At 41.6% G+C, this 27,692-nt stretch overlaps 2 protein-coding genes across 6 annotated transcripts in view; one reads left to right on the top strand and one right to left on the bottom strand.

Annotated features, from left to right (window-relative positions):
* DCTD (dCMP deaminase) overlaps positions 1-12,915 on the bottom strand; it is a 53,395-nt gene extending 40,480 nt beyond the window's left edge. For 2 of the 3 annotated variants that reach the window (XM_042871660.1, XM_042871662.1), the window contains exons 1-3: positions 12,842-12,915; positions 12,582-12,729; positions 2,123-2,223 (exon numbers count right to left, since the gene is read on the bottom strand). The gene's annotated coding sequence lies outside the window, so the exon portion shown is untranslated. Of the gene's footprint in view, positions 1-2,122; positions 2,224-12,581; positions 12,777-12,841 lie in introns of those variants that run through there. The other variant, XM_042871661.1, reaches the window with a different exon arrangement.
* A 606-nt stretch (positions 12,916-13,521) lies between these two features.
* WWC2 (WW and C2 domain containing 2) overlaps positions 13,522-27,692 on the top strand; it is an 86,295-nt gene continuing 72,124 nt past the window's right edge. The window contains exon 1 of one of the 3 annotated variants that reach the window (XM_042871653.1): positions 13,522-13,768. In XM_042871653.1, the coding sequence (XP_042727587.1) occupies positions 13,638-13,768 (131 nt within the window). In that variant the 5' untranslated portion in view covers positions 13,522-13,637. The remainder of the gene's footprint in view (positions 13,769-27,692) is intronic. The other 2 variants (XM_042871652.1, XM_042871654.1) reach the window with 2 other exon arrangements.

Genomic DNA, 27,692 nt, shown 5'->3' with positions numbered 1-27,692 from the left:
AAGATCATCTGCTCCTGCTGCTTTTTCTTCATTGAAGATGTCACTTGCAAGGGGCTAGATCTTCAGGTAAGGTAGAAGCAAGAGCAGATGGGCTCAGAAGAAAGAAAAATTTTATGCACATATTATTTTTAATACTAAAATAAAAAATGAGGATAAGAAGTGAAAATACATGCTCTGAAACCAACATTCTCATACTTTTTCCAGGAGATATAGCTGTCTCCAAACAAAAGTTATTTTAAACTTTAAAATTGAACTTAGAGTATGAAAATACAATATAAAACTCTAAAGATTCATTAGATCACTGTTTACTCAGGAAGATCCCCTAGCTTGACACTAATAGTATAATTATTTACTGCACCATAAGGAAACACAAGGAGCATGCAGTCTCATTCATTTATGCCCTCAAGATAAGACATACCCCTTCCTAAAGGAAAAGTTTTTAATTCTTGATGGATGTTTCTAAAACACATGGCTGACTCCCACCTCAACAGAAGCATTTGTTTTGCAAAAAATCAACCAGTCAAATGCTTATGCATTAGTGTGAACAAACCATAAGTAGGCAACAGTGAAAGACCACAAAGTGTGAATGACTTCCTGGCTCCTCCATGCACAGATCCACTTGAAACACAATAGTGGAACACATTGAGAGAGTTTGCACTGCCATGTACCTATGCTTTTATAGAGAATTGAAGGTATTTAAAACCTGGTGGCCCTTAATATATGGCTTCCTGCTTCTATTTCTCAATAATGAAGCTTGATTCCAGCTATCAACATAAGCAAATTCATGAAAATTGTAATGAGAGCAAGTAATAAAAGTATTTTAAAAAGCCTCCAAAGAGATTCACACATTGAAATAAAATGGTTCTGCTTTTAAAAGAGTTATGTGTTCAGTATTATTGACAGTGAACTGGTCTTTAGATAGCTCTGCACAGTTCCATAACAAACTTTTAGAGGGTCATTGCAACTGCATGCAGAAGGGACGGGACGGGAAGGGAGATTTTAGAATGGGAGTCCTACTAATTAAAATATGATTGTCAAAACTCCAGAAGTGATATTTGACCTCATTTCTTTTGGTACAGAAAATGCCACAGAGATAGAGGCAAGGCCCAGCAAGTACTTTACCTGTGGACAGGAAAAACTGATAGCGCATTCATATACTCAGATTCAAATCTCCAATCCAAATGAATTGCTACTAATAAAAACAAAGCACAGAGTCCCTTTTACATTGTTTTACCCTGTTTAAAAGACAAACATTTGCACACTGCAAGCCTCAAATGGATAAAAGCTACCATGAGAACTTATAAGCCATCTGCTAGCTTACTAATGAAGCCAGTAACTATTATTGTTTACAGTTGAACACCGGGGGTCATGCGTATTTGCTGTAATGAAAGAATCAATGCATCACTGCAGATGCTAAAAGAGAACTTCTTTTTTTTTTTTTTTCCAGACGGCTAATTATAAATACAATAAAATAACAAATTAAAAAAAAATCTGTTCATATCCACAGAGAAATAGTGCTTGGCACACCACATGCAAAATGCAGCACTCTTCTGTTGTCTAGTAGTCTCTACTTGATAGACTCAGCTTACAGAAATAGAATTACAAAAGTTACTCTTCAACACTAAACAAATAGCTGACCACCAAGGAATGCTTTGTCCCTAATTCTCTAATCTACACAAACCTTCTGCATTATTTAATTGTTTGGTTTATCTGAATGTAATGATGAAATGTGCATTAGCAAGCAGACAGATACTTCTTATTGTTTCACTCTATTTCTCTTGCCTGAAGAAGACACTATGACACAGAAAAACTTGGCTCAGTTGAGCTATTAAAAATGTCCTGAAGTTTCTTAGAGTTTTTAAATGTTAGCTGATACACAGCACTGATACAATCCACTTCTGCTTTACTGCTTAATCACTCAAAAATGTACACAATAACATTAATTTACAACACCTAGCAAAAATAAACAATGGTAAGTATTTGGACATGTGCACCTCATGAAATCCTTAAATTCATTGAAAACAAGACATTCATTCTGAAACCTCCTTAATGGCCTTCACATGTTCTAAGAATGTTCTTTAACTTCAGAAAAATTTCTAAAGCCTGGAAGGTAAGAGCTTACTTGCTTTGCTGAGTTGAAACATAGCAAATGACTCTTCAAAGACCTCTGGTACCCTGGTGCATGGTGCAGCCTTCTTGCAGCTCGTACTCTTCTCAGTCCACCTACAGCACATGAAGAAATACTTATTTACTGTGTGACCAAAACGCAGCATAACATCCTAGACAGATGGGTTGGGGTAGGCAGGAAAGCTGTCTTATTGTAGGTACCAAATCAGTAAACAAGTTAGGAAAGAAAGGGGACAACATAAATTCCTCTTGTACTGTGGTGCATACTTACAACAAGCTAAACCTAAACCTACAACAAGCTGTACCTAAACTGGAGACAGAAACAAAACAAGCTGCTCACAGAATACTGACGGTATTTTCATATTGTGGCAGTGTGAATGCCCAGTGGATAAGAGTGAACAGAGTTCATTACTGGGAGCTTGCTGGAAACTGCTGGGCCCACTGCAGACCTTTGCTGTGACCCCCACCTTGTTCATGAACCACAGACAAGTGGCCAGAGTGTAAGGCAAACTAGCTGTGTGGATCACCACGTAAGCACACCCCACGTGTGCTCCTTGAGTATGTTCGTGCCTGGGACACTGGCTGGAAGGAAGGAGGAGATGCCTGCTTAGCATCCATGCCTTGCTTTGGCTGACCTAGCTGCACTTCTCCAGAGAAAATTCCTGAAAGAGCCAAGTGGTTGGAATACAGACAAGGATGAGGAGGAGGAATGAGTTTCAGTTCCTACCCTGACAACGTTTCTGTCTTTGTGGACTTAAGTAAATAATTTATATGTCTTAATTCTCTGTTTTGTAAAATGCCCGAGATAATACTTTCTTCCCCAAACCACATACAAACATATATGAATGTGCTTGCTTCCCCAAATTACAGGGGAGTTGCAAGAATTAATTAGTTAATGTTTGCAAAGTGCTTTGAAGGCAGAAAGCACTCTATAAAAGCTAGTTATTAAATCAAAGGTTTATCTGACTTTATTACTAAACCACTAATAAAACAAGTTACATAGCATGTGTGGGCTGGAAAAGGCACTTTCACTGTCTAAAAGATATAAAGGTTTTAATTAGCAAATGTTTTGAAAGCGCTTTGCTGATGAAAAAAATGCTAAATGTTAATAAAGGTTTTCCCTAATGAAAGCAGCTACAAAGTATGAACTCCGGGATGCTACTGTAACTTCCACATGTATCATTGAAAGTTTTGTCCCGTGAGAACAATCTTTTTATTTGAGGCACAATTGTTGTAATATTGATGAACAAAATTGTGGTTATTGTGTCAAATAAATGTTCAGAAGCAGCAAGAGATTAAAGGTATCATTCTTAGCAAAGAATAGCAAAACCTAATGTATTGTCAAATTACACACATATACACATATTATTGTTTTTACTATTTAGCTTAACATTGCATTTTGCTAAGCTTCCAAGCTTCTGCTACTTTACAAAGTTCAGCTTTTCCAAACACTCTACATGCATGTGTGACCAGTTATCCACATGCTATCTGAAAATCTAAGCATGCAAACACATCTGAATCTGTCACACGCAGGCAGTTAGAAAGACTGAATTGTGAAACTTACTCCAGCCTTCTGACATACAGTGGTTTGATAAGGAGTTTGAAAGTACATAGACACTGATACGTGTGATACCTGTTGTAATGCCTGCCTGTGTCTGTGGAAAACACAAAACCTTGAGTAATGAGAAAAGCTCCATTAAACCACTCTGCTGCAAGGGGAGAGGCGTGCCAGCATCCTTCCTGCTTTGCATGGTGCTGATGGCAGGAGGATGAGAGTGCGATCAGTCAGACCCACTCAGTGAGGTACTGCAGCCTGGCTGCCAAGGCAGAAGCTGCCCTTTTCCATGGCCCAAGAGATGAAATACCAAGTGCTGTCCCTACTGCTTCCACCAGAAAAGAAAGCTTCAGGTGTTGCTGCTCCAGAAACCAAGGGGTATGCCGCTTTCTCACAGATCCAAAAGGTCTCTCTAAAATCCCAGAGCAAGGGAAATAATACGTTTTCATTAATGTGAGCCATAATGCTCAATCTCATGGGACAGGAAAACGTCCAGAAGATGATTTGTTACAGAAAGGGGTTGTGCCCTTTTCTGTACTCTCTTCCAAGCAGCCTGGATGAATCAGAGCAGCAGCAGAAGTGATAATCCTTCATCACTGCATCTATTTGTCAGGTTGCCCTGAAGGAATGAGAAGCAAGATTTTTGGGAAGGTGGGATGGAGGGTTCAGGGCTGGAGAAAGGAAGAGCCACCTGGGAAATGAAGAATGCTCAACTGATTTGGTAAAATATCAAATAAGTCTTTAGCAGAATAAACTTAAGATTACTGATCTTCTCTAAGTCCAGCTTTTTTGGTATGTTTTCTTGGGTTACAAAATTACCACATAGAAATACGATTATTTTAGTTTTACAAAACTGTTCCAGAATAAGTAATAAAAGGATAGTCCAAATTATTCTGCAGTTAGTCTAAAACTATGTACAGTGAAAAGCATCAAGACTGCAATTGCATGTAACAATCAGTGTTGATTACATCCCAGTGCTTATCAGGAGAAGAAAGGCTTTGCATTGCGATCCCCTGGCACTGATAGCATTTGGCATGGAGGAGTCATGCTAAGGATTTTAAATAATTGGACTTAAAAAGGACTTCCCTTGGTGCTGCAAAAGCATCAGCTGTCAGATTATACTGGAGAGGAAACAGAAAGTTTTGACATACCCATTACGGGTTGTCTTTCATCCATCACTCTTTGGCTAAGTTCAAGGTCTCTGGCTTGGGTTGGTGGTTTTTTGGCTATTTCTTAGTTTTCAACACGTTCTTCAGTTCATTTTTTGACATTGTTTCCAAAAATCTGACATGGCATGACATCATAATTATTCTGTCAGGATGATTTGGTAAATTTCAACATAAGAATCTTCTGTAAATAAAGGGAAGGGATAAAAAAGAATTTTAGCTCTGCAGTCTGCTTTAAGGCCTCTGATTTTACTCTGATTTAGAAATGTCATGGTTCACTGAAAGCTTACCAGAGTGAGTTTAATGGATTAGAATATGTTATTAAAATGAGACTGCTAGAGAATTGTATTCCACAGATGTGGAATATTGAGAGGGGAGATTAAACAAGCTGACTTGCAAGAGGCCTCTGCTGCATTAAAAGGCAGTGTACATTATGTTTTCTTTCATGGGTTATAGGATGAAGGACATGAGTAGATGTTCACTACAGCAGGCAGTGTTCTGAAGCCATCAGCTTTTCTCTGTACCTTTCTTTATTTACACTGAGACACAGAAACAGCTTTCTTAGAGATATATAAGCAGGAAAGTGTGAAAAGACCTATGAAAACAACCTATAACTTCAGAAACGTACATATTTATCAGTGCAACCTTTGCTTTCTCTTAAAAGTATCTCAAAGACTGTAATTAGTGGTTAAGTATAGCCTGAGAACAGTTCCTTCCCTATAAGCAGTATAGAAGGAACACTGATTCTGTGCCTTAGTTTCACATGATGTCCTCCAATACCTACTTAAGCAGCTTAGTGCTGCTCCTGAGCATCACAGTAAGCCTTCCTGGGACCTGAAATGTTGTGGCATATGGTAAAGAGATCTACTGGAAGAAAGAACCAGTTCTGGTGGTAAGTCCCAATGGAGGGGAGCTCGTTGGATGCACAGGATGACCTGAGGCACGGGTTGGGCACGAGGATGGCAAAGAGGATGTCAACTTCTCCAGCTCTCACAGAAGCTGCTGGTATGACAATCAGGCATTAGTGCTGTTTCTAGTCCATGGAAGGATGTATAGCACACTCATCTCCATTTGGAGCTTTTCCCAAGAAAACACAGGGGCAAAACTCAGTATGCCTGGTTTGGCTTTGGCTGGGTTCTGTTGCACAAGAGCGAGATGGCTTCAGTGATAACTCCAGCCACAGACTCTAACAGCAGATGTCATTGCTGGCAGTGCAGACACTGCAGGCTGTTCACCCCATCAACAGGTACTGAGCTGACTACAGCCACCAGCAAGACTGGTCAGGGTGTGGGGATCCAGCATATCATCAAGAAGGGGACAACGTGGTAACAGAGGTACGACAGCTGGCACCAGTCATGGAGCAAGCAAGGCCCACGGTGTCAGATGCACTGTGAGCCCTGTCCTGACAAACCCCACAAGAACAAAAACGTGAGGTGGGATGGGGAAGGCAAGCAAAATAGCAAAAGCCAGCACCTGACTCTGAAGAAGTCCCACCAAATCCTGGTATAAGCATAGGAGGTGAAACTAGATGGAAACTGTGCAACAGCCAGCTCTTGCTTCACTGGGGGACACCACTGCTCTAGGTGTGAAGCCACACCTGGAGTGCTGGGCTGTTCCAGGCTCCCCACTGCAAGCCAGGCACACACATCAGAGAGAGTCCACTGAGGGGCCACAAAGATGATGACGGAACTGGAGCATCTCTCCTATGAAGAAGCACTGGTACTGCTCAGTCCAGAAAAGGCTTGGCATGGGGAGGCACAGGGAAGAAGGAGCTTATCAGTGTCTTTAAATATCTGTAGGGAGAGGTGAAGAATACAAAGCTAGGCTCTGTTCAGCGGTGCCCAACGCCAGGACAAGAGGCAACAGGCACAAATTAAAACACAGGAGGTTCCCTCTGAACATCAGACAATTCTTTTTCACTGAAAGCATGATCCAACCCTGGCACAGGTTGCCCACAGCCATGGTGGGCTCTTCAGCCTATCAAAGCCACACAGACCTGGTCCTGGGCAACTGGCTGTAGGTGCCCTGGCTTGAGCAAGGGAGTGGGACCAAACGAGCTCCTTAAGCTTCTTCCAACCTTATTTATTCTGTGATTCCTCAAGAGTAAGCATCAACTATATATCCTTCGGCTTTGCATTCACACCTTTACAGACCAGCTGATTATCAGTAACAACTCTCACATTTCATTCTGAGGATTACATTTTAACACTTTTTGCACTAATTTTGCAGACTTTGCCTAGCTTTGAATTATTTTCTTTGAATTATTCTTCAGTACAATATTTTTTATATTCCTGGAAGTTATTTCTTTATTAGTGCATTTTGGTTGTGAAAATACCAGTGCAGCTAACTACAGTTCATGCTTTTCTTATGCTGATTTACCAAGAAATTCAAAGAAGAGTTGAAAGAATAGTGTCACATCTTATATGTGGACACAGGTATTTCAACATATGCTTCACCATGTGGACTTTGTAACTTCTACATACATTTTACCTGGGAATGAGAGACTAAATAAAAGGACTTTTTGTATGAATTATAGTCTCTTCTTTGTGATAAGAAAGCATACCCCAAGCATTTCTGAGAACACATATTGAAATATTAGAAATGATATGGTGCAATTTGACAGATTCAGCTCAGGAGCTGAAAGCATCCTATGTTCTGATCCCTATCCTATTTCATTTAGGTATTTTTTACTCTATTAAGCCATTTAATGCATCTCTTCTCACATGTCCACCACAAAGTGAACATAATAACAGTATGCCATGATCTTTAAATCTTTTCATTGAGATTCTGGGTTTTGAGTAACCAGACTAGAATGAAAAATGCTTTGGGATGATTAGTACAATTTAGAAACACCTCTAGCAGACCAGCAGTGCTGAATCTTGCTATTGATTCAACAGTCCCATTCCTACTATAAATTTGTACAGGCTCTCAGATCTTATTTCTGTAGCACAGTTTTTAGCCTCTGTTAGCAATGAGATAGAACTGGGGTTTGTCTGTTGTCTGCCAGGATGGGAGTCAAACTACTTTGCACTCAAATGAGGAAACTGAGCTTTTCGTCATTGAGGGGAAAGAAGAGATGGGAAGCAGAAACATGCATTTCTTTTTCATATTGCAGTTTGGAGGTTTTATAATAGTTCTGTGTTTCAAATAGTATTTTTCATTTGTTAGAAAAAAAAAGGTCCTTAAGCTTCTTCATCAGACAGATCTTTTTTTGATCATGCAAGTTTTAAACATTCATGCAATTAGTCCAGTCTACTTCATTTACTGCACTGTGTTTCTGAAAGTACATGGATGATACAAAAGAGAGCCACATTTCCAAATGTCACTGATATAACACTCATTTTTTGTATTTCATCCATTGCTTCCTTCAGATACAACATAGCAGACATATGTAAGTGCCACCTTCTGGCTGTGGTGGGAACACAGTCCTCGCACCAGTAGAGAGGGAATGTTAGAAACATTCTCTATAAATCTGTACACTGCTTGGAGTATCTTAAATACTCGACAAAATTCATTGCAGTTCTCCACCACAGAGGTGTTATTAAGAAATTCTTTCATTCTTCTCTCAGTAGAATCCCTTTGTTGCTGGTCAATTCGTGTCTTACACGTGGCCAAAAGAGAAGACCAGGCTCTTGAAAACCTCCTGTGCTGACGAGGTGAGCCTCTGGGTTCTTCAAAGCCATTAGACAGAGGTGAATAAACAGTGCAATTCCACTGTTATATGACAAAATGCAGGAAAGTTAAATGTGTGTGCACTACAATGAGAGATACTATTAAAAAGAAAAAATACAGTAAGACTGTCTCTATAGAAAATGTAACATTGAGAGTACATACCAAGACTGCATCAAAAAATTATCTGGGAATACCTCTCAATGGCTAATTTGAACTTCACCAAGCCTAGGGGTCTAGGAACAACCAAAATTCTCCACCATCTTTTTTTGCCATCATTTGCCATCATTTTTGCCTACAAAAATATCAACAATGTTAATCACAGTTAACAAAACTGAAAGCTGAATTAGTTTAATGAGTTGTTTGGGCTGAATTTTAGAAGATTTTTACTTTGAAAGCGTTATTTGCATTTCCGTAGTTAAGCTTGAAGCAATACTATCACCTTGTTATTTCCACTCCACCTACCCTAACTTTTTAATCAGAACAACAGTTACAATCTGTGCACTTGTTTTCAGATTCATGGGACTGTAACTGCCTTTGAGGTCTCAAAATGTGTAATTTGTGTAATTTCTGACTATTTTCTTTCATATATGCCTGAAAGAAAAACAAAGCTAACGTTTTGGGAAAGTTTATACATATATTTGTAGAAGATTCTGGTATGGTCTTTTTCATTAATACTATGGAAAGTCCTTGTAGGACATCTTATTTTACCAGTACTCCACTTGAACATCAGTGGAAAGAGCAGGCTTTGGCGTAAAGAAAAAAGTGGAGTGAGAGTAAGTTTTATCAAAGCCGTTCACTGGCTTCATTGCTTCTGCAGAGCTTCATCATAAATTCAGCTAGAAATGGTACCATTCAAAGATCTTTTACTGTCAGTCACATCCATGCACCGGTAGCTGACAGTAGGAAAAACAGCCCTCCTCCTCCTTTGCTTTCCCTCCCTCATGTACAGTTTTATCCACAGGACTTTAAAAACTGTTTTTAAAACTGAAAATCTCCAGGAACAATGGAGCCCTACTTGGGTTTTTGTTTGTTTGTTTATTTTGGAGTTGGCTTTGGTGGTGGGGTTTTTTGTTTTTGTTTTTGTTTTTTTGCAGACTTGGCTGTTTTAGACAAAAATCACTGTGCTTATAAATAAGCCAATCTCCATAATGCGGAGAATATTGACATTTTTTACAGTTCTACAATAGCCATATGTCAAGGAAGTCAGATTGGCTGTCCAGATTGGCTTGTATAGTGTTTGAGTGTCTAAAAAAAAAAACCAGCAGCATAAACAGCACATATATATTCAAGCATTTGTCAGATTTTTAGAGATTCATTAATTCTGACACTGTATTTCATACTTCATTCTGCATTCAAATTCTGTTTGAAAGCAGTGGAGACTGAGCTATGATGTAGCTTTTCAGGGAGACAGCTACAGCTCTTGATTCTGAACCATCTGTGGTTAGTATGAATTAGAACTGTAACGACTGTAAATTTCTTCAGGGACATCACTTTAGTGGATCATCAAACTACAGGAGTCTTTTGTTATAAAAGGAAAGGGCACAAATATGCCTTTTTTGTAATCACAGTTAGAACCAGAAGCAGATTTACTGCAAGTCAAGAAGCAAGCAGGGAGTAGCAGGGGATGAACTACACTAGTACAGACTGGAGTAAGGTACTCTTCTTGTTACATGAAAGGCACAACTATTTGCCTTTGCAGATCTTCTTCTGGATCTCCTTCCTGCTTAGGTTCCAAATTTTCCATAGATATTTTTCTCCAAGCTGGTAACAGTAACACAGAAAGGACAGAAAACAGCTGTGATTCTAATTTCCTCTAACTCAGTCCTTTAATTACATATTACATATGATTCTTCAGACTTGTTAAACATACACAGCAAAACAAAGGAACAATTAACTCCTTTTCATTGAGCCTATCTTGTTATTTATCATACTTACTGACAGACATGCAAGTCATGTCATAGCTACATTTTCCCATACTTTAAAAAACTCCTTCCTATGTACCCTTCTGTGCTCTAAATAAGGCAAGCTTACGTCTTCTGAGCTATCCTGTCTTGTACAATTAAACCAAACAGTCTGCAGTATGCTTGTCAGCTGACAACATCAGCACAGCGTGTTGAGATGTAGGTGTTCTTGCAAAACTATTTACAGTTAAAATTTATAGTGTATTTTAGACTAAAAAGAATCATCAGGAATACTCTACTCTGCCCTCCTATACTAGACATACTAAAAGAATACCACAGTGGAAGAAACTATTTTCTACCAGTTCAAATTGCAAAATAGCAGAAAACAAGATGATAGTGGGAATCTACTACCTACAACAAAAGCTAACATTCCAATTGATAACAATAAAGGAATTTACTTACACAGCATTTCCTACATTTTGTCAGTACTACTTCAACTATTGTCATTGCCAATTTAGAACTTCTTAGGATTCTGGGCTGTGGATTCAAATGTGTACAATGAAGTACTCAAACAATGGATGGAGGAAGGGCAAAGCCTAAGACTTACCATGGAACAGTCTATGGTTAAGTGTAAGCACATCTGTATACACACACACACACAAGCATCCAAACAGAAACTAGACAAGTATGCAGTGGCGTTAACATATTTATGTCCAAAAATTAAGAGTTGCCATTTCCACTGTTTGTGCAAACAAAAATGTTGACTTTTTTCTGGCGAAAAGTTTTACCCAAAGAGATAGCTATAAATCAGTTCTACATCCATGCACACCACACGTGGACTGCTGAAGTCGTGACACAGGACAGAAATCAGGTAACATCATCATTAATTTTGGGGGTAATACTGACAAAAATGATGTTTCAGTTTTAGCTTAGTATCATGGATTTCCTAACCACATGCTCTCTTCTGTGTGGATTATTTACAAAGTAGGAATATAGCAGTGCTGCTGTATGACAAGCCTGCTTTTTAGGAAGGAAAAAGACTGTACCACTATAAAAGCTTCTTATTCATGCCAAGGATAGCTAACTAGCAGCTAGTTCCAGAGAAACTGGAAGCTTTTCTCAATTCACATAACAACATAACATTATTGATAAAGCAAACTAAAGCAGAAATCCAGCTTAGACTATCTCATGATTGCCACGTGTACTTTCTCACTGTAGAATGACATCTAAAAGCAAGTTTATGAAATTAGACTCTTGGAAGATACAGAAGTTTCAATGGATAGTAAAAGGACTACTTCACACTGGTGAAAAACAAGGCTTGACTTCATAAACCAATCAGCTGACCGAAACATAATAACCTCAATGAAAATAAATGAGCCTGTCACTTCAGTAGGCAATGATACTGTTACTTTCTGTAGCTGAACTCTTACAGAGTTGCAGAGGCTTGTACACCTCAGTTCTCCTCACTGTTAGTCACCAGGGCATTACTTGAAGTATGTACTTTCATTGCACATTGCCTTCATTCAGCAGATGTGAAAATAAAATCAAGAGAGTTTGAAAGTTCACCAGCAGGTGTTTTTGGGAGACATACAACTATTCACAGAGATGGAATAGCAGATTACTATTACAGACTAAAATGGTTAGAATAACTAAGACAGCAAATGTCTTTACCAGATCAACAGTTAGCTAAATTAAGATCATACCTCTCTTTTTTTTTTTTTTTTTTTGTTTTCTATTTAGGAGCAGATCCAACGAGAGTTGGATGCCTGTAAATCAATTACTGCAGCACCTAATGGTTGGGTGCCTGGCCTCTGAAGTGGAATCCAAAACCCTGCTGGGCACTGGACAAGCCTGCTGCTTGGTAGGCACAAACTGTATCAGGAGAATAATCCATGGAGCTACAGAATAGGCAAAAAGAAACCAAACTAACAACAACAAACCCACACGTCTGGGTTCCAAGCCTCCTTCCCCACAAAAACTTTGCTTTTTGAATCCAGAAAAGTGAAAAGAAAACGATCTGGAAAGCAGAGAGCAAAACCTGGGCTACTCAGGAGTGCCAGCCACAGAACTACAGTCATACTCTCGCTCCGCCGCTCCACTTCTGGAGCCAAACCCTGGGGATCAGATACACATGCTAATTAACAGAGCTCGTTAGGTTACCTTCTATCAGCCGAGCCATGGCAACCTGCCTCACTACTCCTCTCCCGCGCCGTAATTCACACCTGGCTTCCCAACGCAACGTGCGTGTGGCTGCCTTTCAGGCCAGAAGGGCACCTACACAGTCCGTGCACGTTCCCTGCCGGCGCTTCTGGTAAAAAACAAACGATCGAAAAGTTTAAAGTCCTCTCAGAGTTCAAGAGAAGAAGCTCAAAATTGGAGCGAAAGGGGAAAATGTTAAGCACCGAAGTCTTTCTACCAACCCTCGAGCTTTAACGGAGTTTTAGAGAGAGTTCAGGGGAGCGCTTTCAGGCGGCGCGCACCGAGTAACGCTCAGAGGGGAGCGGCAGGGCGGGAACGGAGCCGCCCGCGCAGCTCAGCGCCCGCGCTGCCGCGGGCCGGGAGGGACGCGCCGGGAGAGCCCCGAGGGCCGCGGGCCACGCCGCCTGACGGCGCCTCGCGGACAAAGGGAGCGCCGGGCGCGCCTCGCCTCGCCTCGCCTCCCGCAGCCCGCACGCCGCCCCCCGCTCCGCTTTCCCCCTTCCTCTCCTAGCCGGCTCCGGTGGAAGCCGTAGGCCTGCCTCGGCCCTTCTCCTCCCGCCCCCGTTTCCTCCGCCGGACTCGTTCGTGCCTTTTCCGCGGCCCCGCCCGGGCCCGGGTTTCCCCCCGTCCCGCGGGCGCGGGGCAGCGCCGGCAGGGTTAATCCTGAGAAATGCGGCGGGAGGAATGTGCATGCAGATGAGGTGGATGCTAATCTCATGCTAATGAGCGGCGGCCGCAGCCGCCCGGGGCTCAGCCGGGCTCCCCGCGCCCAGACGGCAGCTGGGCTCCGCCGGGAACCCTGACCCGGGCTGCCGCCCGCTCGCCCGCCCGCGGCAGCCCCGGCACGGTGGGCCGAAAGCCGGCGGCGAAGGAGCGCTCGCCGGGTTGCCGCCAGCGTCGTCCCCCGGCGCCGGGCCGGGCTCGGCTGCGAGCCCCTTCCCCGGCTCGGGTGGGGGCTTTTCCCGCTTCCCTTCTTTCTTTCCGTCCCTATGGAGCAGCCGCCCTCGCCGGCCGACCATGCCTAGGAAAGCGGGGAATGGGCAGCTCCCCTTACCCGATGGCTGGGAGGAGGCGAGGGATTACGACGGCAAAGTCTTTTACATCGACCACAACACCAAGCAGACCAGCTGGATCGACCCCAGGGACAGGTGGGTGCGAGGCGGGGTGCTGCCGGCCTGCGGCCGCGGACCTCGGGACGAAAGCTGGCCGCGGGCGCCGAGAGCGGCCGGGCCGCCCGACAGGTACGAAAATTGGCCGCGGGGCCGGCCGCCATCCCGCCCCCGCGCGGCACCCCCGGCCTCCCGCCCGGCCGTCCCGGCCCGAGGAGCGCCGCGCTGCCGGGGAAGCGGCCGCAGGCCTCGCGTGTCAGCTAGGCCTCGGCACGGCTCAGCCCCCCGCCAGCCGCAGCCTCTTCCAGCTCTGAAGGCTGAAACGGGCAAAACTCGCCTCGAAAACGCTCTGGTGGGCGGCTCGCGTGCTGCGAGCGCGTGAGTCGTCGGGGCCGGTCTTCCAGCTGGGGAGGGGCGGAGGGGGTCGAGACGGGCGGCGGGTCCTGCCGCGGTTCTGCCCCGCCAGCCGTGCGGAGAGGAGAGCCGCCCGGGTACCTGCCTCGAGTTCTGGCCGCAGCGCTCCTGGAAAGTAACTGGAAGAGAGAACTTCGTGTACGTGTTGTGTTGATATACACAGTACGGAAATAATGTTAAAAGCAGTCTATTCGAGTTATCAGAAACTTTAGAGAAGGCGTTACGAACGCTTGGAACGAGCTGTCCTGCATTATAAATGAGAGCCTGGGTTTGTGTTTCTCCGAGCGGTGAGCAGCCCGCTGCCTGCGGCTCGCGGAGGGCGCGGTGACAGGCAGCACGCGCTGCGCAGGCCCGCTCCGCTCTCACACTTGTTGCGGCAGCAAATTCCAGCCGCGGTGAACTTCGTGCCTAACGTGCTTTCAAGTGCAAAGGAATTTAAATGCCTTGTAAATATTAGCGAGGCGGTAAAGTGTATGGGACGGTGTTGTTTATTACACCTGTGATAAATTGGCGTCTTTGACTCATTGATTTTTTTCTTTTTACTGTGGACAATAAAAAAGTTCTCGCTTTCCCGTCTCAAGAAGTAGCGTATTTAAAGAATTACTCGGTGTTAAACTTTGAATTTCTGTTTGCAAAGCAGAGTGTGAGGCGCTGTAATCGAGGTGAAGCAAAAAGTGAAATTTGAGAACGTACTTGTTATAATAGCGCCAGGAATGCACTAATTTAGAATTATTTTCTACGGGTTCTCTGGCCCTGAAGAGTTCAAGGGTATGCATACTTGGCGGTAAAGTTTGAGTCTCTGCTGTCATTACTAGACTATGTGGCTGAGTAGCAGTGGTCTGCTTGCCATCCTATAGGTACAGGATAAATATTGTTTCATTAGTGCATTGATTACAGGTGGAGGAGAAATCAACTCCTCAGACTCGATGGTCTGTCATGAGAACTAAGGAAATGGAGACCTTCTTGAGAGAGCACGGTGTTTGAAATAATTGCTTACCCTTGTCAGTCATGGAAAACAAGCAGAGGGATTTTGTGCTATGGAATTCCTAACTTAGTGTACATTGCTCAATCATGAAGGTTTGAATCGCCTGCACAGGAGACTGACAAGCCCATTTAATCTGCAGTTTACATTACCTGTATTTACAGTACCTGTATTTACAATCTGTTTGTACTGGTGACCTGGTTTGGAAAAAGAATTCTTTGAAAGTCTTGTGATGGCTTTGCTTGAGAGTCCTTTGTATTTCCCAGGTATTTAGAAAATGCGCATTCTGAAACCACAGAACATAAGGAGGGCTTGCTGTCAGTAAAACTGAGATGTGATCTTCCAAGTTTGTCAATACAGTAAAATCTGGCTTTGCGTTGGTACTGAAACTTCCCTTAAATTGTCAAAGTGAAGGTAATGCATTCTGCAGTAAGACTGAAAACGGTTTCATACTTCAGGGCTTTGATTTGTAGTTCTTTCTGTGGTGGGGATTAAAAACTTAAAAAATTAAACTACTTGTGGACCTAAAATCCTTCATTGGTAAAGCAAGTGTAGAAGAGGTATGGTTTTATTGATATTTTTTTCTTCTGCTTTTATGGTACAGCATTCCCTGGATATTTGTACATAGAAAAGTTGTGCTTGATGTTTTAAGATACTTTTAAATCCACTTTGATTTAGAAAGTACTAGCTGCCAATATTTGCAATGTAAAACTTCTGCCACGTGTCTGTGGGTCAGCAGGTGTATTTGAGAACAACTGGGAGTCTCATTGTTACAGGTATGAAATAGTCATGTCTAGAAATAAACTGAAAGAGAAAATACTGTATTCCAAAGCTTATTGGAAAAAGTTGTGGTTTTTTTGTTATTTACCCATACTTTATTTCATCTGCTTTCTAGACGTTCTGACTGTACTGTGTGTATGTACACACATACTGTGTGTATGGTTTAGGTCTGTTACTATAATGACACCTTTGTGTACAACATGAAGAAAATCTCACATCAGCTTCAACCTTGAGGCTCAGTTTTCATTTTTGCCCTCTTCGTTTCTCTGAGTAACCCCATTGATGTTAGAGAAGCTCACACTTGTGAGGGCAAAAGTGATTTGACGTGTGTGTTTCTAGGAGTGCTGCAGTTTTTAAATGTTTTCCTCTGTTCAATAGTGATTGCTCTCTGCAAACTCTTAGGCTACCATACTGAAGACTGATAGTTGAAATGGGAGGGTACTTGAGGTGTAAGTTTGAGGAAGAGGAGACATAACAGTGAGAACGTGGGAGTTGCAGCAACTTTTTCACTGACTTGACTAAGTATATGGATGTTATTGCTTCTCAGGTCTTGGTTTCTGCATAGTAAATAATCTGTGCTCCACTACTCACCGTCGCTGACATAAAATACATAGCTATATTGATATCTTTTCTAAAGTGAATTCCACATCACAAATTCTGCAGATACAACTGGTCTTTGTTTAAATGCTTGTTTGCACTTATGTTGGAGCGTCAAGGAATGGGCTGCTATGGAAAAAAAAGCCAACATTTTCTTTCTTCTCCGCTTCTCTTTCCACTGGGAAGGAACGGCTTCCAATACATGGATGTATTTAAAATCATTCACAGTATGCTTGTCTGAGAATGTTTCTGAGGGATCCACTAACTCCGTAGCCAAGGCAATGTATGAGAAACATGAATTAGCAGAAACCAGAGCTTTGCTGCTTGTAGACTGAAAGAGCTTTCTTAGTGCTGACGTGGACAGGTTATGAAGTTTCCATTGCTGCTTTCATCTTCCGAGGAGTTGAAAACTCTACCGTTTCTGTCATGGGTTTCAGTTACTGGGGTGGGAGTTGTCCGTCCAAATTAGAGCTTCAGTATTTGCCTGCAGTTGAATGTTGGGTTCCTTTCCCTTAGAGAAGAAGGACACTTTGTTACTTCGTGTCTCAGTGGAGCTTGCTTCATGCTGTCCAGTGAGCATCAGAAGCTGTGAGAAGGGATGGTGCTGAAATCACTTGAGCAAGGATGGATCTTTATTCTGTTTTGAGTGCAAATCTTAACACTGCTGATGTAAGGTACGACTGGGGTGTCCCACTTGTGCAGCTGTGTGGTGGGATCAGACAGTGTCTTTTTTCCCTCATTTGTAATTTCCAGTGTCTTTTCCTGCCTTGTTTCAGCCTGTGGTATCATCTGCCTAACTCCGCGTAGCTTGTTCATGTCTGCTTGTCTGTCCAGGAATGTGCATATCCCATGTGAAACCTGGTGTCTCATTCTAGTTTCAATGACAGGTTGGGAACTGCTTTTATTTAATTGATGTCTATTTATTCAAAATAAAACCCATGATGCAAGTTCTGAACTCGCAATGAGAGACTAGCTGTGTCTGAACTTCTGACACCCCTGTTTGTTTATCCAGTGTAAAGCACAATTCCAATATTGCTGTGCTGGTGTAGCTGCGATAGCATCAGACAGCGTTGAACTACGTAGTGGTTGGTATGTGGGCTTTTTAACCAGTCTGCCAATTGCCTGGGGCTACGTGTTGTTGATTTTAGCGCTAGTGAAAATGGTGCGGTAACTCCTTTAACACTTCTTTATTTCTGTGGAAGTGATAGGGCTGCTCCATATCTTTCATTTCAGAGCACGTAAAGTTAACAAGTCAGGAAATGCTGCAGAGTATTTGCTTATGTGTGCAAAGTATGTACCGCTGCTAGAGCCAAGGACTGTGACCTGTTACGTAAAATGGGGCAAGTGGTCTAGACTGTGGTTTACCCAGACCCACGTCTGTAGTGCTTGCCCACTACAGCTATTTTGATTACAACCTATCTTGACTTAGGGGATAATATTACGGTAGTTCTCATGCACAATGTAAGACATAGCTAATGAGAAATTGTACACAAGGAGGAAAATACGCTCTCAAATGGAGCTGAGCTGATTACTAGAGATGTTTTCCTCTTACAGTGTGGTTAAACAAAGGAGCCCTTCAGAGCTGCCTTATTTTTTTCAGAGAAAGGAAAATGACTTTCCTTCACAGCCATTACTTCAAAGTAAGTTTTCATTGTAAGGACAGAGGTCTGTATGGTGACCGAATAGGACAAATTACCTACAACTTCAAGTATTTGCTCAGGTTATGTTAGTTCTTGTCTTATTCCAGTTGAATAACTTGTGTTCAAGCCTTTGGTGAAAATTCATTGCTTAGGCATGTTATTAAGGTTATAATTACGAGTAAGAAAAGAGGATTTCCTATTTTCATTTACTAAAATTTATAATGAATGGTGACAAACTGAATTTCATTAGGTGGGTTTCGTTGTTGTTGACACTTTTAAATCTGGAAATTGTTACAGATATTTGTGATTTCATAATTTTTATATGATACACATGACTAAAAATCGGAAGAATATTCATGCAAGAATGGAAGAATGGAAAAAATGGAAGATTAGCACATGGCAGCACTGCCATGGTGACACATCTTCAGACAGAAGTAAATAGAAACAATGCTGAGATTCTAGAACTGCTAAGCTGGGTCATGTAAGTCTTTATTAGAGCAGCCTGCATGAGAAGTGCAAAAATCTGCAGAGGGGTAATGCATTCCTCTGTCCAGACTGTTGTGATTCTGTTCACTTGCCCCAGCCTTGCCAACCAGTAGTAAACTTAGGGGATAAACAGTAAATTTGGAGATGATTAGGCTGAAATGAAACTCCTGCCTTTACAGAGTTATTTCCAGCAGGATCAGTGTTATGTTTCACTGAAGGGACACGGGTGCTGATGTGAGGAAGGAGACAGGCCCAGAGATGGGGCAGAAGGGGAAAGCACTCCTGCAGAGATGAAAAAGCAGGTAGATCAACTTCATCAGCCATGGAACTGTGTTCATAACGTCCACTTCTTCTGCTGAGTTTCTCCATTGGTTTCAGTGTGTGTTTGTGTTCACCTTTGCTTTGCTGTGAAGCAGCAATACAGCCATCACAGGTGTGTTGATCCTAAGTATCTTTTCTGCTAGTAAGAAATTTTTTTATGATATTACAAACTTCTTATTGACTGTGTCAGTGTTTGTTACTGTGAGACTCTAGAAGCCAAGATAAATTGTCACTGCATGGTTCCAGAATTAGATTCTGTTTTGTGCCTCTGTTGACAATGCGCTTATGAATGGTTGATTTTTACCGTGTGTGAAAGCAGATTAGAAATTCTAATTTTACTACGTTTTATTTTAATTACTTATAAAATGTGTTTTAAACTCAAATGTGAAGCATCTCACCCTTCAAGCAGTGTCTTGCAGTAAAAATAGACAGGCAAAATGATGATATAACTCTAGGCTTTGAGTGTTTTATTGGGTGAAGCAAGTGGGAGCCACTCATTTTCATTGATGCGTTTGAGAGAGTTCTCTGTGGACAAACTGACTCGTCCTTCTTTTGGAAGAAGCAGCTGTGGGCTGGAAATTGGACTGATAGAGAAATTATGGTTTTCCTTTTGTTGGTTTTTTGTTTTGTTTTGGTGTTTTTTTTTTTTTTCATGGTTTTTCTTTTTTATGCTTTTGTTTTATTTTGTTTGAAGTAGCACTTCTTTGAGCTTTGCTCAATTCTTTTCCAGTGAAATTTTCCTGTATTAAACAATCATTAATGGTGAAGTTCCTACCTGATGAAGTCAATCCCCAGCTCTTGATTTTTAAAAGGATAACAAAGAGCTTCTTGAGGGACAGTTGTTTTGATTGTTTATGGTTCTGTGCTAGAGGCAGTACGTGAGTGATATGAACGTATTCTGCCAACTGAAAGAGTCATTTGCATCTCATAGAACAAAATCAGGTGCTATTCTTTGAACTTGAATCTGTTTGTACTTGAAGAAAGGCAACTTTATATCATCAACTTTGAATACTTATCGTATTCAAAGTAATTGCTTGTATATGTAAAAAGATATATTGTCTTGGGAAAGTCAACTCCTGTTGTGTGAACTTACCACTGTGCAGTACCACAGGTTGGACCTGCTTTGGTATATCTGTGCTGTTTTTCTCAACTCATTAAATCCAACTTCAGTCTTCATTTGAAAAGCAGAACTATACTGGGATGTCTTCCATGGTGTATGGGAGCTGCCAAGTCACGGCCTGAACCTCTGATGGGTCACCTGAGGTGAGCCATGAGTCAGCCATGGGAGCACAGCTGAAGGCAATTCACCTGTGCTGCAGGAAGGGGTGGAGCCTGGCTGCACCCCTCCTAGACCTATTTAAGAGCTGGCTACCAGTGGGGAAGGATCTCTTCTGGAAATCTGCTCTGCTGGTGTTTTGTGAGTGAGCCCAGGATAGGGGTAAGTCTTCTATTTATTCTTGTTATCATAGTCTGCTTTGCCTAACTCTCTTGTTTATTTTGTGATTATAACATCCTCATATTCATTGATTATACATGTGGTATGCAATTTGTTCTTGTAATCAAGATTTCAAGGTCTAGATATGTCAAACTTGTTTTTTACTTTTAGTATGGGGAAAAGATTTAGAAGAATCTGTGTTTTCAATTAAGGTCCTGCTGGGACGTTCCCTGTTGTGTATTAGCTACTTTCTCATGTTGTTAATCAAGGAAGAGTACTTGACGTACCTCTTGTTTCTTTTGAAAGTATATTCAAGTGTTAAACTGTACTCTCCACCGGATGAGCATATTGAATGGCCTGCAGCTATGACTGGTGAAGAATTATTACTGATTCAGTGCCACACCCTTTAGTCTGAAGAGCTTGTCTCCATTAGGTGTCTGAGAACGTTTGGCAGGGCTGCAGGTATCCCTAATCGTACGACAGATGGACTTCTGATATTCTGCAGGTGGTGCATGAGGACACAATGAGTGGCACCTGCCTTTTAGCCACGTGGCAGATCTGTGTCTTGGTCACACCTTGTCATGAAGCAGGATTTGACCAGAACACCGGTGTTCTCTGTCCTGCGGCTGTAGTTTTATTTTGATCGTGCTGTGGAGGAGCACTTGCTATGGAGAAGGGGTTTTAGTGAAGTAAGGCTGGAGTAGCGGGGGGCTGAGCAAGAGAGGGAATGTTTGAGAGTTTCGGTTTGGTTTGAAAGGACAGCGGGAGTGGGAGATGTAATGGAATTTAATGGATGTTACATCTCTGAAGCTGTTGGGGATTACTGTTGCTTGTAAAGCCTCTTCAACCTTTATTGTCTTCTGTGTTCTCGTCAGAGATGCACGTGATACAAATCCTGTTGTGAATTAAATGGCATTCCTATAGGCAGTCTGTCATACAAGTGTGCACCTACTTTTCTTATCAAATGTGTGCTGTCTGTCCATTGGGATTTGATTTCAATTAAAACATTTTGACTACCTGGAATTACACTGTGTGTGTTCACTTTCAGGTTGTTATGTATACGTGCTTCCTTGGCGCAGCACTGAAGTGTGTCATGTACGTGTGTGTTTTCTGTACTGAGTGATTGTGGTTGACTTTACGTTCTCAGTTGTGGACAGTTTTAATATTTGCTGTGTGACTTCAATGTGTTCTTTTGTTGTTGTTGTTTGAAACTTGTAGTAGAAATTGCAAAGACTTGCACTCTTCTTCCACTTTCCTTTTTGTTTTTCTTCTTGTAGTTTGGATACAATTACACAGTGGTGAGAGATTGTAGTTGGAAGTGCTGTGGCCTTCTCTCAAATAAATAAGCAAAATAAGCTGTGATGTGAGTTTAAAGCATGCAGCTAGTCAGTACTACATTCCAGAGTGCACAGTGATAAACTGCCAAAACTGGAATTGGAATGTCCACAGGGTTGGAGAGAGGGAAAAAAACCAGAATCCTGCTCCAATGCTGCACCCTCTGAAGGTCTCGCATGAATTTTGTTCCTTTTGTTCCAAAGTAAAAAACGAAGTAAAATAAATCATCGTGTTCCTTTTTTGTTGGGGTTGGAATGTAGATCTTCAGAGAAGCACTGGATTCTGCTGTGTTGCAATGAGTGTTCCTATATGGTAGAAGTCTGGCTGAAGTTTTTCCTATTTCCCATTTGCTTTAGCAGTCGTCAGCTTTGTTCTGTGCAGAGCTTGCAGGCCGAGGTGGTGCTCTGGTGGGTTCCTGCATCAGGAAGGATTGTTGGCAATAGAAGGATTGCAGATGGAATGTACATTTTCCTGAAACATCAAGTAGTAAATGATTGTTCATAAGAGTATGCAATCCAAGATAGCAATCTGGCAAGGAGTAGAGACCTTTCTCCATCCTGTTGTGAATGTTGCAATGTTTGAAGTGAACTGCTGATATATTTACAGTCATTCTGGTAACTTTCAGAATGCTATGGGTGTGAATAATCATCTGAGTCCTCTACAGGACATTCCTGAAATAGCATTCAAATGACCAGAGAAATTATGGGATGCAGCAAAACACGCAAACACTGTATGCCTTCTAGTCAGGCTCTTGCTGTCAGTGCTTTGATGCTGCACTAAGTAAGGCTTAATATGTGGGAACTTAGGTGTTATAAACATGTTCTCTTCAAGTTTCTGAGCTTCAGATGTTCTTTTGTTGTTTGCTTTTCCTGGTAGCTATAATTCCCCCAGGCTTTATTTTTATATCTTCTTCTCTTTCAGAGGAAGACTTTACTGATCTAAAGTTTGAAGTTCATTGAGGGATTGTTCTTAATTAGTCAAACTACTGTGTTAGCTTGTTTAATGAGATGACAATCTAGAAGGTGAATCTCTCAAAGCAAATTATTGTGGTGACATAGATTAGGCTTTTTGGTTCTTGCTTACGTTCCTGCTTCCTATTCTTGTTCTGCCTCACTTGCTCCCACTGCTTAAAATGATGTAAAATGAGCCTTGGAGTTCTGTGCCATTGCAGGTCATTGGTTTGCATTCAGGACCTGTCTGGCCCATTTGCTCAGAATCCGTGAAACTTTATTTTTCCAGGCAGGGTTTTGGCAAGAAAAATAAATTTTGAGGGTAAATGTAGAAGAGTGAAGGGTTTGGGGCTTTTTTTTTTCTTGGTACTGGAATGGGAATTAATAGGGGCAGTGGGAAGCTGCCCATGATGTGCTGCAGTATCATGACGTTTGCTCCATCACTGCAGCAGTGGTCACAAAACAATGTAAGTTTGATTTTACTCGACCTGTCAATCCTACATGCAAAGGTGCAGAAGTTAGATGTCTTTCTCATTTTGAAGACTGTGTAGAAGACTACTTCATAATACTGAAGTAGATCTGATGCTCAGCAGATAGGATATAATTTGAATTTTAGAATTTAATGGGAAAAATGTATATTACATCTAGTGACTGGTTTACTAAAGGTACATGAGGGCTGCATTATTTGCAGTGTAATCTTGACGTTAGTCCTGCTGTACATACTAAAAGCATCCAGTCGCCATTTTTGTCTGATCCTTCAAATGTCACTTTGGAAGGGACGACTTGTTAAAGTTTGTTCCAGAAGGCATTTTCTGAGATGGGGATGATTGAAAACAACTCTCCTGAATGGCACCTTGCTGTACTTCACAGATCATAACAGCTTTTATGCGGCGCTGTGATTGTTTTTTAAATTACTACCTGTGGTTGAATACTTGAAAGAACTGCCCTGCTGGTTGCATATTTGGTTTGACTGGGGGCTATCTTGGGGTTGCCTTTGAAATTACGTGGGGTTCTTGATGATCCTAGCATTTTCTAATCTTCAGCTGCATGGTTTTTTTTCCACCTATTCTTACAAGTCTAGGAAGAATAATAATTCTTTTCAATTTCAATTAAAAAAAAAAAAATCATTTCTAGCTAATGCATACAGAGATGCTTCTTTCAAAAATGAAGATGCTGTTTGTTTTGTATTAGTCTTCCACCTGAAGACATAAACTATGTAATGGATGATTATTTTACTAATAGATGCCGATTGACTAGAAACTGTTTAATTTACAAAAGATGCATTTGTCACAGGGGAAGCTCCAAGTGACATCTGTAAGAGTGGTGTACAAAAGCAATGCCGTTTTAATACTTTATTGAAATATCAACATGGCAGTAATATGCTACATGTTTTTCAGGGGTGGATGTTTCCTTGGACTGTCACTGAAAAGACAGGCAGAAGAAAAGAGAAGAAATGAATGTCATCAGACAGCAACAGTTGAAGTTAGTTGAAGCATTTTGAATAAACAGAGTTTTTTAAAAATATATTTAAGAACCTGAAGCGTTGATAAGTTTGTGTAGAATGTTCCAGCCTTTCTGACAGCAGGTTTTGTGAGGAAGCTGTTTTGAGAGTGGGAAAGACTGGGAAGGTTTTATCGCTTGTCAGTCAGGGCACAGGTCTGGAATGTGAAAGAATCAGACCGCAGTCCCTGTCCCAATGGAGAATGGTGAGGTGCTATTGGAAAGCCAGCTCTCTAGGATGCAGGAGCTGCTGCAGGTAGCGAGCAGCCAGGCCTGGTTCCACAGCTGTTGCAACCTGAAGCAACAGGGAAAGGGAAATGCAGGTTTCATTTCTGAAAGTGGAACATTCTGACTTTTTTTTTTTTTTGGAGGGGAAAAACAAGCAAAGGAATAAAAGAAACAATGCTGTAAAAACTCCTGTGAAGTGTAGTTGTTGTCCTCTAGATATCATTGAGGTGTGCCTATCACTAGAAATATTTAACCAAAGACAATTCATAATCTCCATAAATTCCTCTCAGATTTTTATCAACAGCCATTTCCAGCTTCAGTTGCTATGCCCTGTGTGCCCTCTGTTTCTCGTGTATGATCTTTTTTTGTTGTTGTTTAGAACATAGCTCAAGTGAATAAGCAGCAGATAGGAGTGTGGTGGAAATCCACTCAGATACACTGCTCCATCTATAGGAGCAGTGTGGGATAAATAAAGGGGAGATGAGGGTGATGGCTGCAGCAGAGTGTGAAGTTTCTCATGTGCTGAAGTCCCCCATACATCTGAGCTTGTTGGCAGCTTAGCAGCACACCTCGGGTTGTAGCGGCTGGCAGAAGGAGCATGATTTGCTCTGTGCAGCCCTTGTTTGGTCTGCTCCTTGGGCCATGCATGTAGGGATAGCCAGGCCTTCCTTCTGCTGATCTCTGAAAACTGAGTTCGGATGATTCTAGCTGTGTTTTATCTACCTTTGACCTTGGAAATTGCTTTTCCCCTTCTGTTTTCTCTTTCTAAGGCATTATAGCAGCTGGAGGAAGCAAGGTATAAGGAAACAAAGACGTGAAGGTCAGTGTTGGGGTGTTTCAGCCCTTGTATTGTCTTAGCAGGGAGTTTGGTCTCTTACGGCACGCTGCAGACATCCCCCATACCTCAATAGAGGGATTTCTCTGACCCTTCTTTGTCTCATTCTGTATGTGGCAACTGCCATGCTCTATGTGCTCTACAGTGTCTCAGCTGCCAAGGAGACTTACCCATCTTTCTGCCTAAAGTGACTTTCCCAGGAATGTTCCACCCCATGGGTTATTTTGCCTGTGTCCTTACTGCTGCAGCAATTATCAGGCTGCAGAACCCATTCCTGGCCACCCATAAAGGACTTTGATTATAGACTAAGCAAGGTGTATGGCAGTGCTGTAAAGTTCTTTGGGCGTTAATTAAACTTCCTAGTCAGGTTGGCAAAGGGAAAAGATGATGTCTCCCTGAAGACCAGTGAAAGGATCACAAAATGCTCTAGCCTGCTTTCTTCAGCTGGCACAGTGGACTGCCATGCTCCATCAACTGGACTAATTCCTCAGCTGCCAGCAAGGGTCACCAAGCACTGCTGCTTCCTTATGTATCTCCCAGTGGTTGGTTTCAGAGGGACGACAGAAAGCAATCCAGGCCTGGAAAACAAGAAACTAAACTCTGTTCCTTTGCAAACCCTGTTTATCTCTGATGTGTAAGGGCATGCTTTTCTTCTGCAGGCTCTCATCAACTGAAGTCAGGTGTCACCACTGAAAGCCAAACATGTTTTGTGAAGGCTTTTGAAAGCAGAAATCACTTCTGGGTGGAAGTCTTGTTTGTACTGTTTCAAAAATGCTGGTAATGATTGAAATGTCCTAATTTTAAGAAATAAGCAGGACTGTTAGTCCACTGCTTGTGGATGTCACTTTTATTAAAGCAGTGTTGCTGTGTATAGAAGTTATTTGAGCAGAATAATAAACCCTGTAACAATCTAATTACGGTAAAGGAAAGTGATAGAACTACCAATAGTGATAGAAAAAGTAGTGAGGTGGAGGAGAAAAATGTGGTTCAAAAAATGAAGTACTTTTTCTACCTTTGGCATGAAGCAGCGATATCGGCAATAAGGACAGAGCTCAGACCCTCTCACCCAGAGTTCCACAAAGAGCACCTTTTCCCAGTATTTGACTAGTGTAAAAACTAATGAAACATAGGAATTGGATTGGAAAGGATAAAATTAACTCGTACTGAAAGCAACAGAAGAGCTATGCAGGTTGCCATTAGGAAATAATTTAAGTACATTATTCTTTTGCAGAAGCCTCTTTACTGCTTTTGCCTATGAAAGTTCAATTCTTCAGCATGGCATAAAGAGAGATGCTTAGTGTACTGACAGCTGAAGGCATGAAATGATAGTCACACAAACACATTGAAATGTTTGGAACAAAATGCGAAAGGAATGGATTTTTCATTAAGAAAGCATGCAGCACTGATGATTCCTCTACCTCCTGCCATTTCTAAGACTTGACAGAAGATCAAATCTCTCACTTTGTCTGATTTAAATCAATCATTGTTCTGTCTGGCAGAATTCCAAGCCCACATTTAAAAGCTCTTTTGAGAATTATCCTTCCCCCACCCTAAGTTATATCTGCCAGATCAGGAAATTCCAGCTTCTTCTCTGAAACTTACTATGGAGTCCCCAGAGTCTGAATTGCAGAAAGCAGATTTTTTTGCTGGACTGTGAATAATCACGATCCTCTTTTTCTTCCCTAACCTTTTCAAATGCTTTCTAAAGCACAGCTTTAGCCATGCTCAGTGCTTGCACATAAGCTATAAAAGAATTGCATTTAGTGTCGTGAGTTTGGAAATTTGTCCTTGTTAGGTCAAAGTCCGTGCTTGTACACATCTCTCTGTTAATTTTCCTTGTATTTGCTTTAATTGCTTTACTTAATACACTGTAGAGTGTTGAAATATCTAATGGCATATTCAACGGGTTAAAAGTTTGACTCCTATTTCATTACAGTGCCTCAATTTTTTTAAGCTTTCCAGTACTTGTAGAAATTGGCTGATGTAGGAGAATCAGAAGTCTAGCCTCCAAGCAGATACGTTTTGTTTTAAAAACTTGAATGATACATGAGGTAATTTCCCAAAGGACCCTGAGGATATCACGTAGAATGGGAGGAAAAATAGTATCTCTGAGTATTAATATTTATGTTAAAGATTTTTCACAAAAGCAACTGATGTAGATTGATTTATGAGAGACCATATGAGACTTTCATTGAAAAGTTTAAAGAGATGACACGAGTAATTGGATAGTGGAGATTTGTATCTGGGCTACCTCTTAAGAGCAATCTTCCCCATTCAGTTTAAGGGAATAATAAATGGTGAATGGAGATGTAATGCTTATCCTGGCATGGGGTGACTGCGTACTTCCAGTGGGTGAGCTGATGTTGAGGGCTTTCATTACTCACGCTGTGTAAAAACTTAACATTTAGCGAAATACTTAAGTGATTTTTATGAAGTAATCATTTAAAAATACGGTGTGTA

The sequence above is a fragment of the Lagopus leucura genome, unplaced genomic scaffold, assembly GCF_019238085.1.
Source record: "Lagopus leucura isolate 7727_CA_CO unplaced genomic scaffold, USGS_WTPT01 Super-Scaffold_100004, whole genome shotgun sequence".
Classification (NCBI taxonomy): domain Eukaryota; kingdom Metazoa; phylum Chordata; class Aves; order Galliformes; family Phasianidae; genus Lagopus; species Lagopus leucura.
Note: the sequence above shows the minus strand (reverse complement) of the source record. Positions and strands in the feature narration are given on the sequence as shown.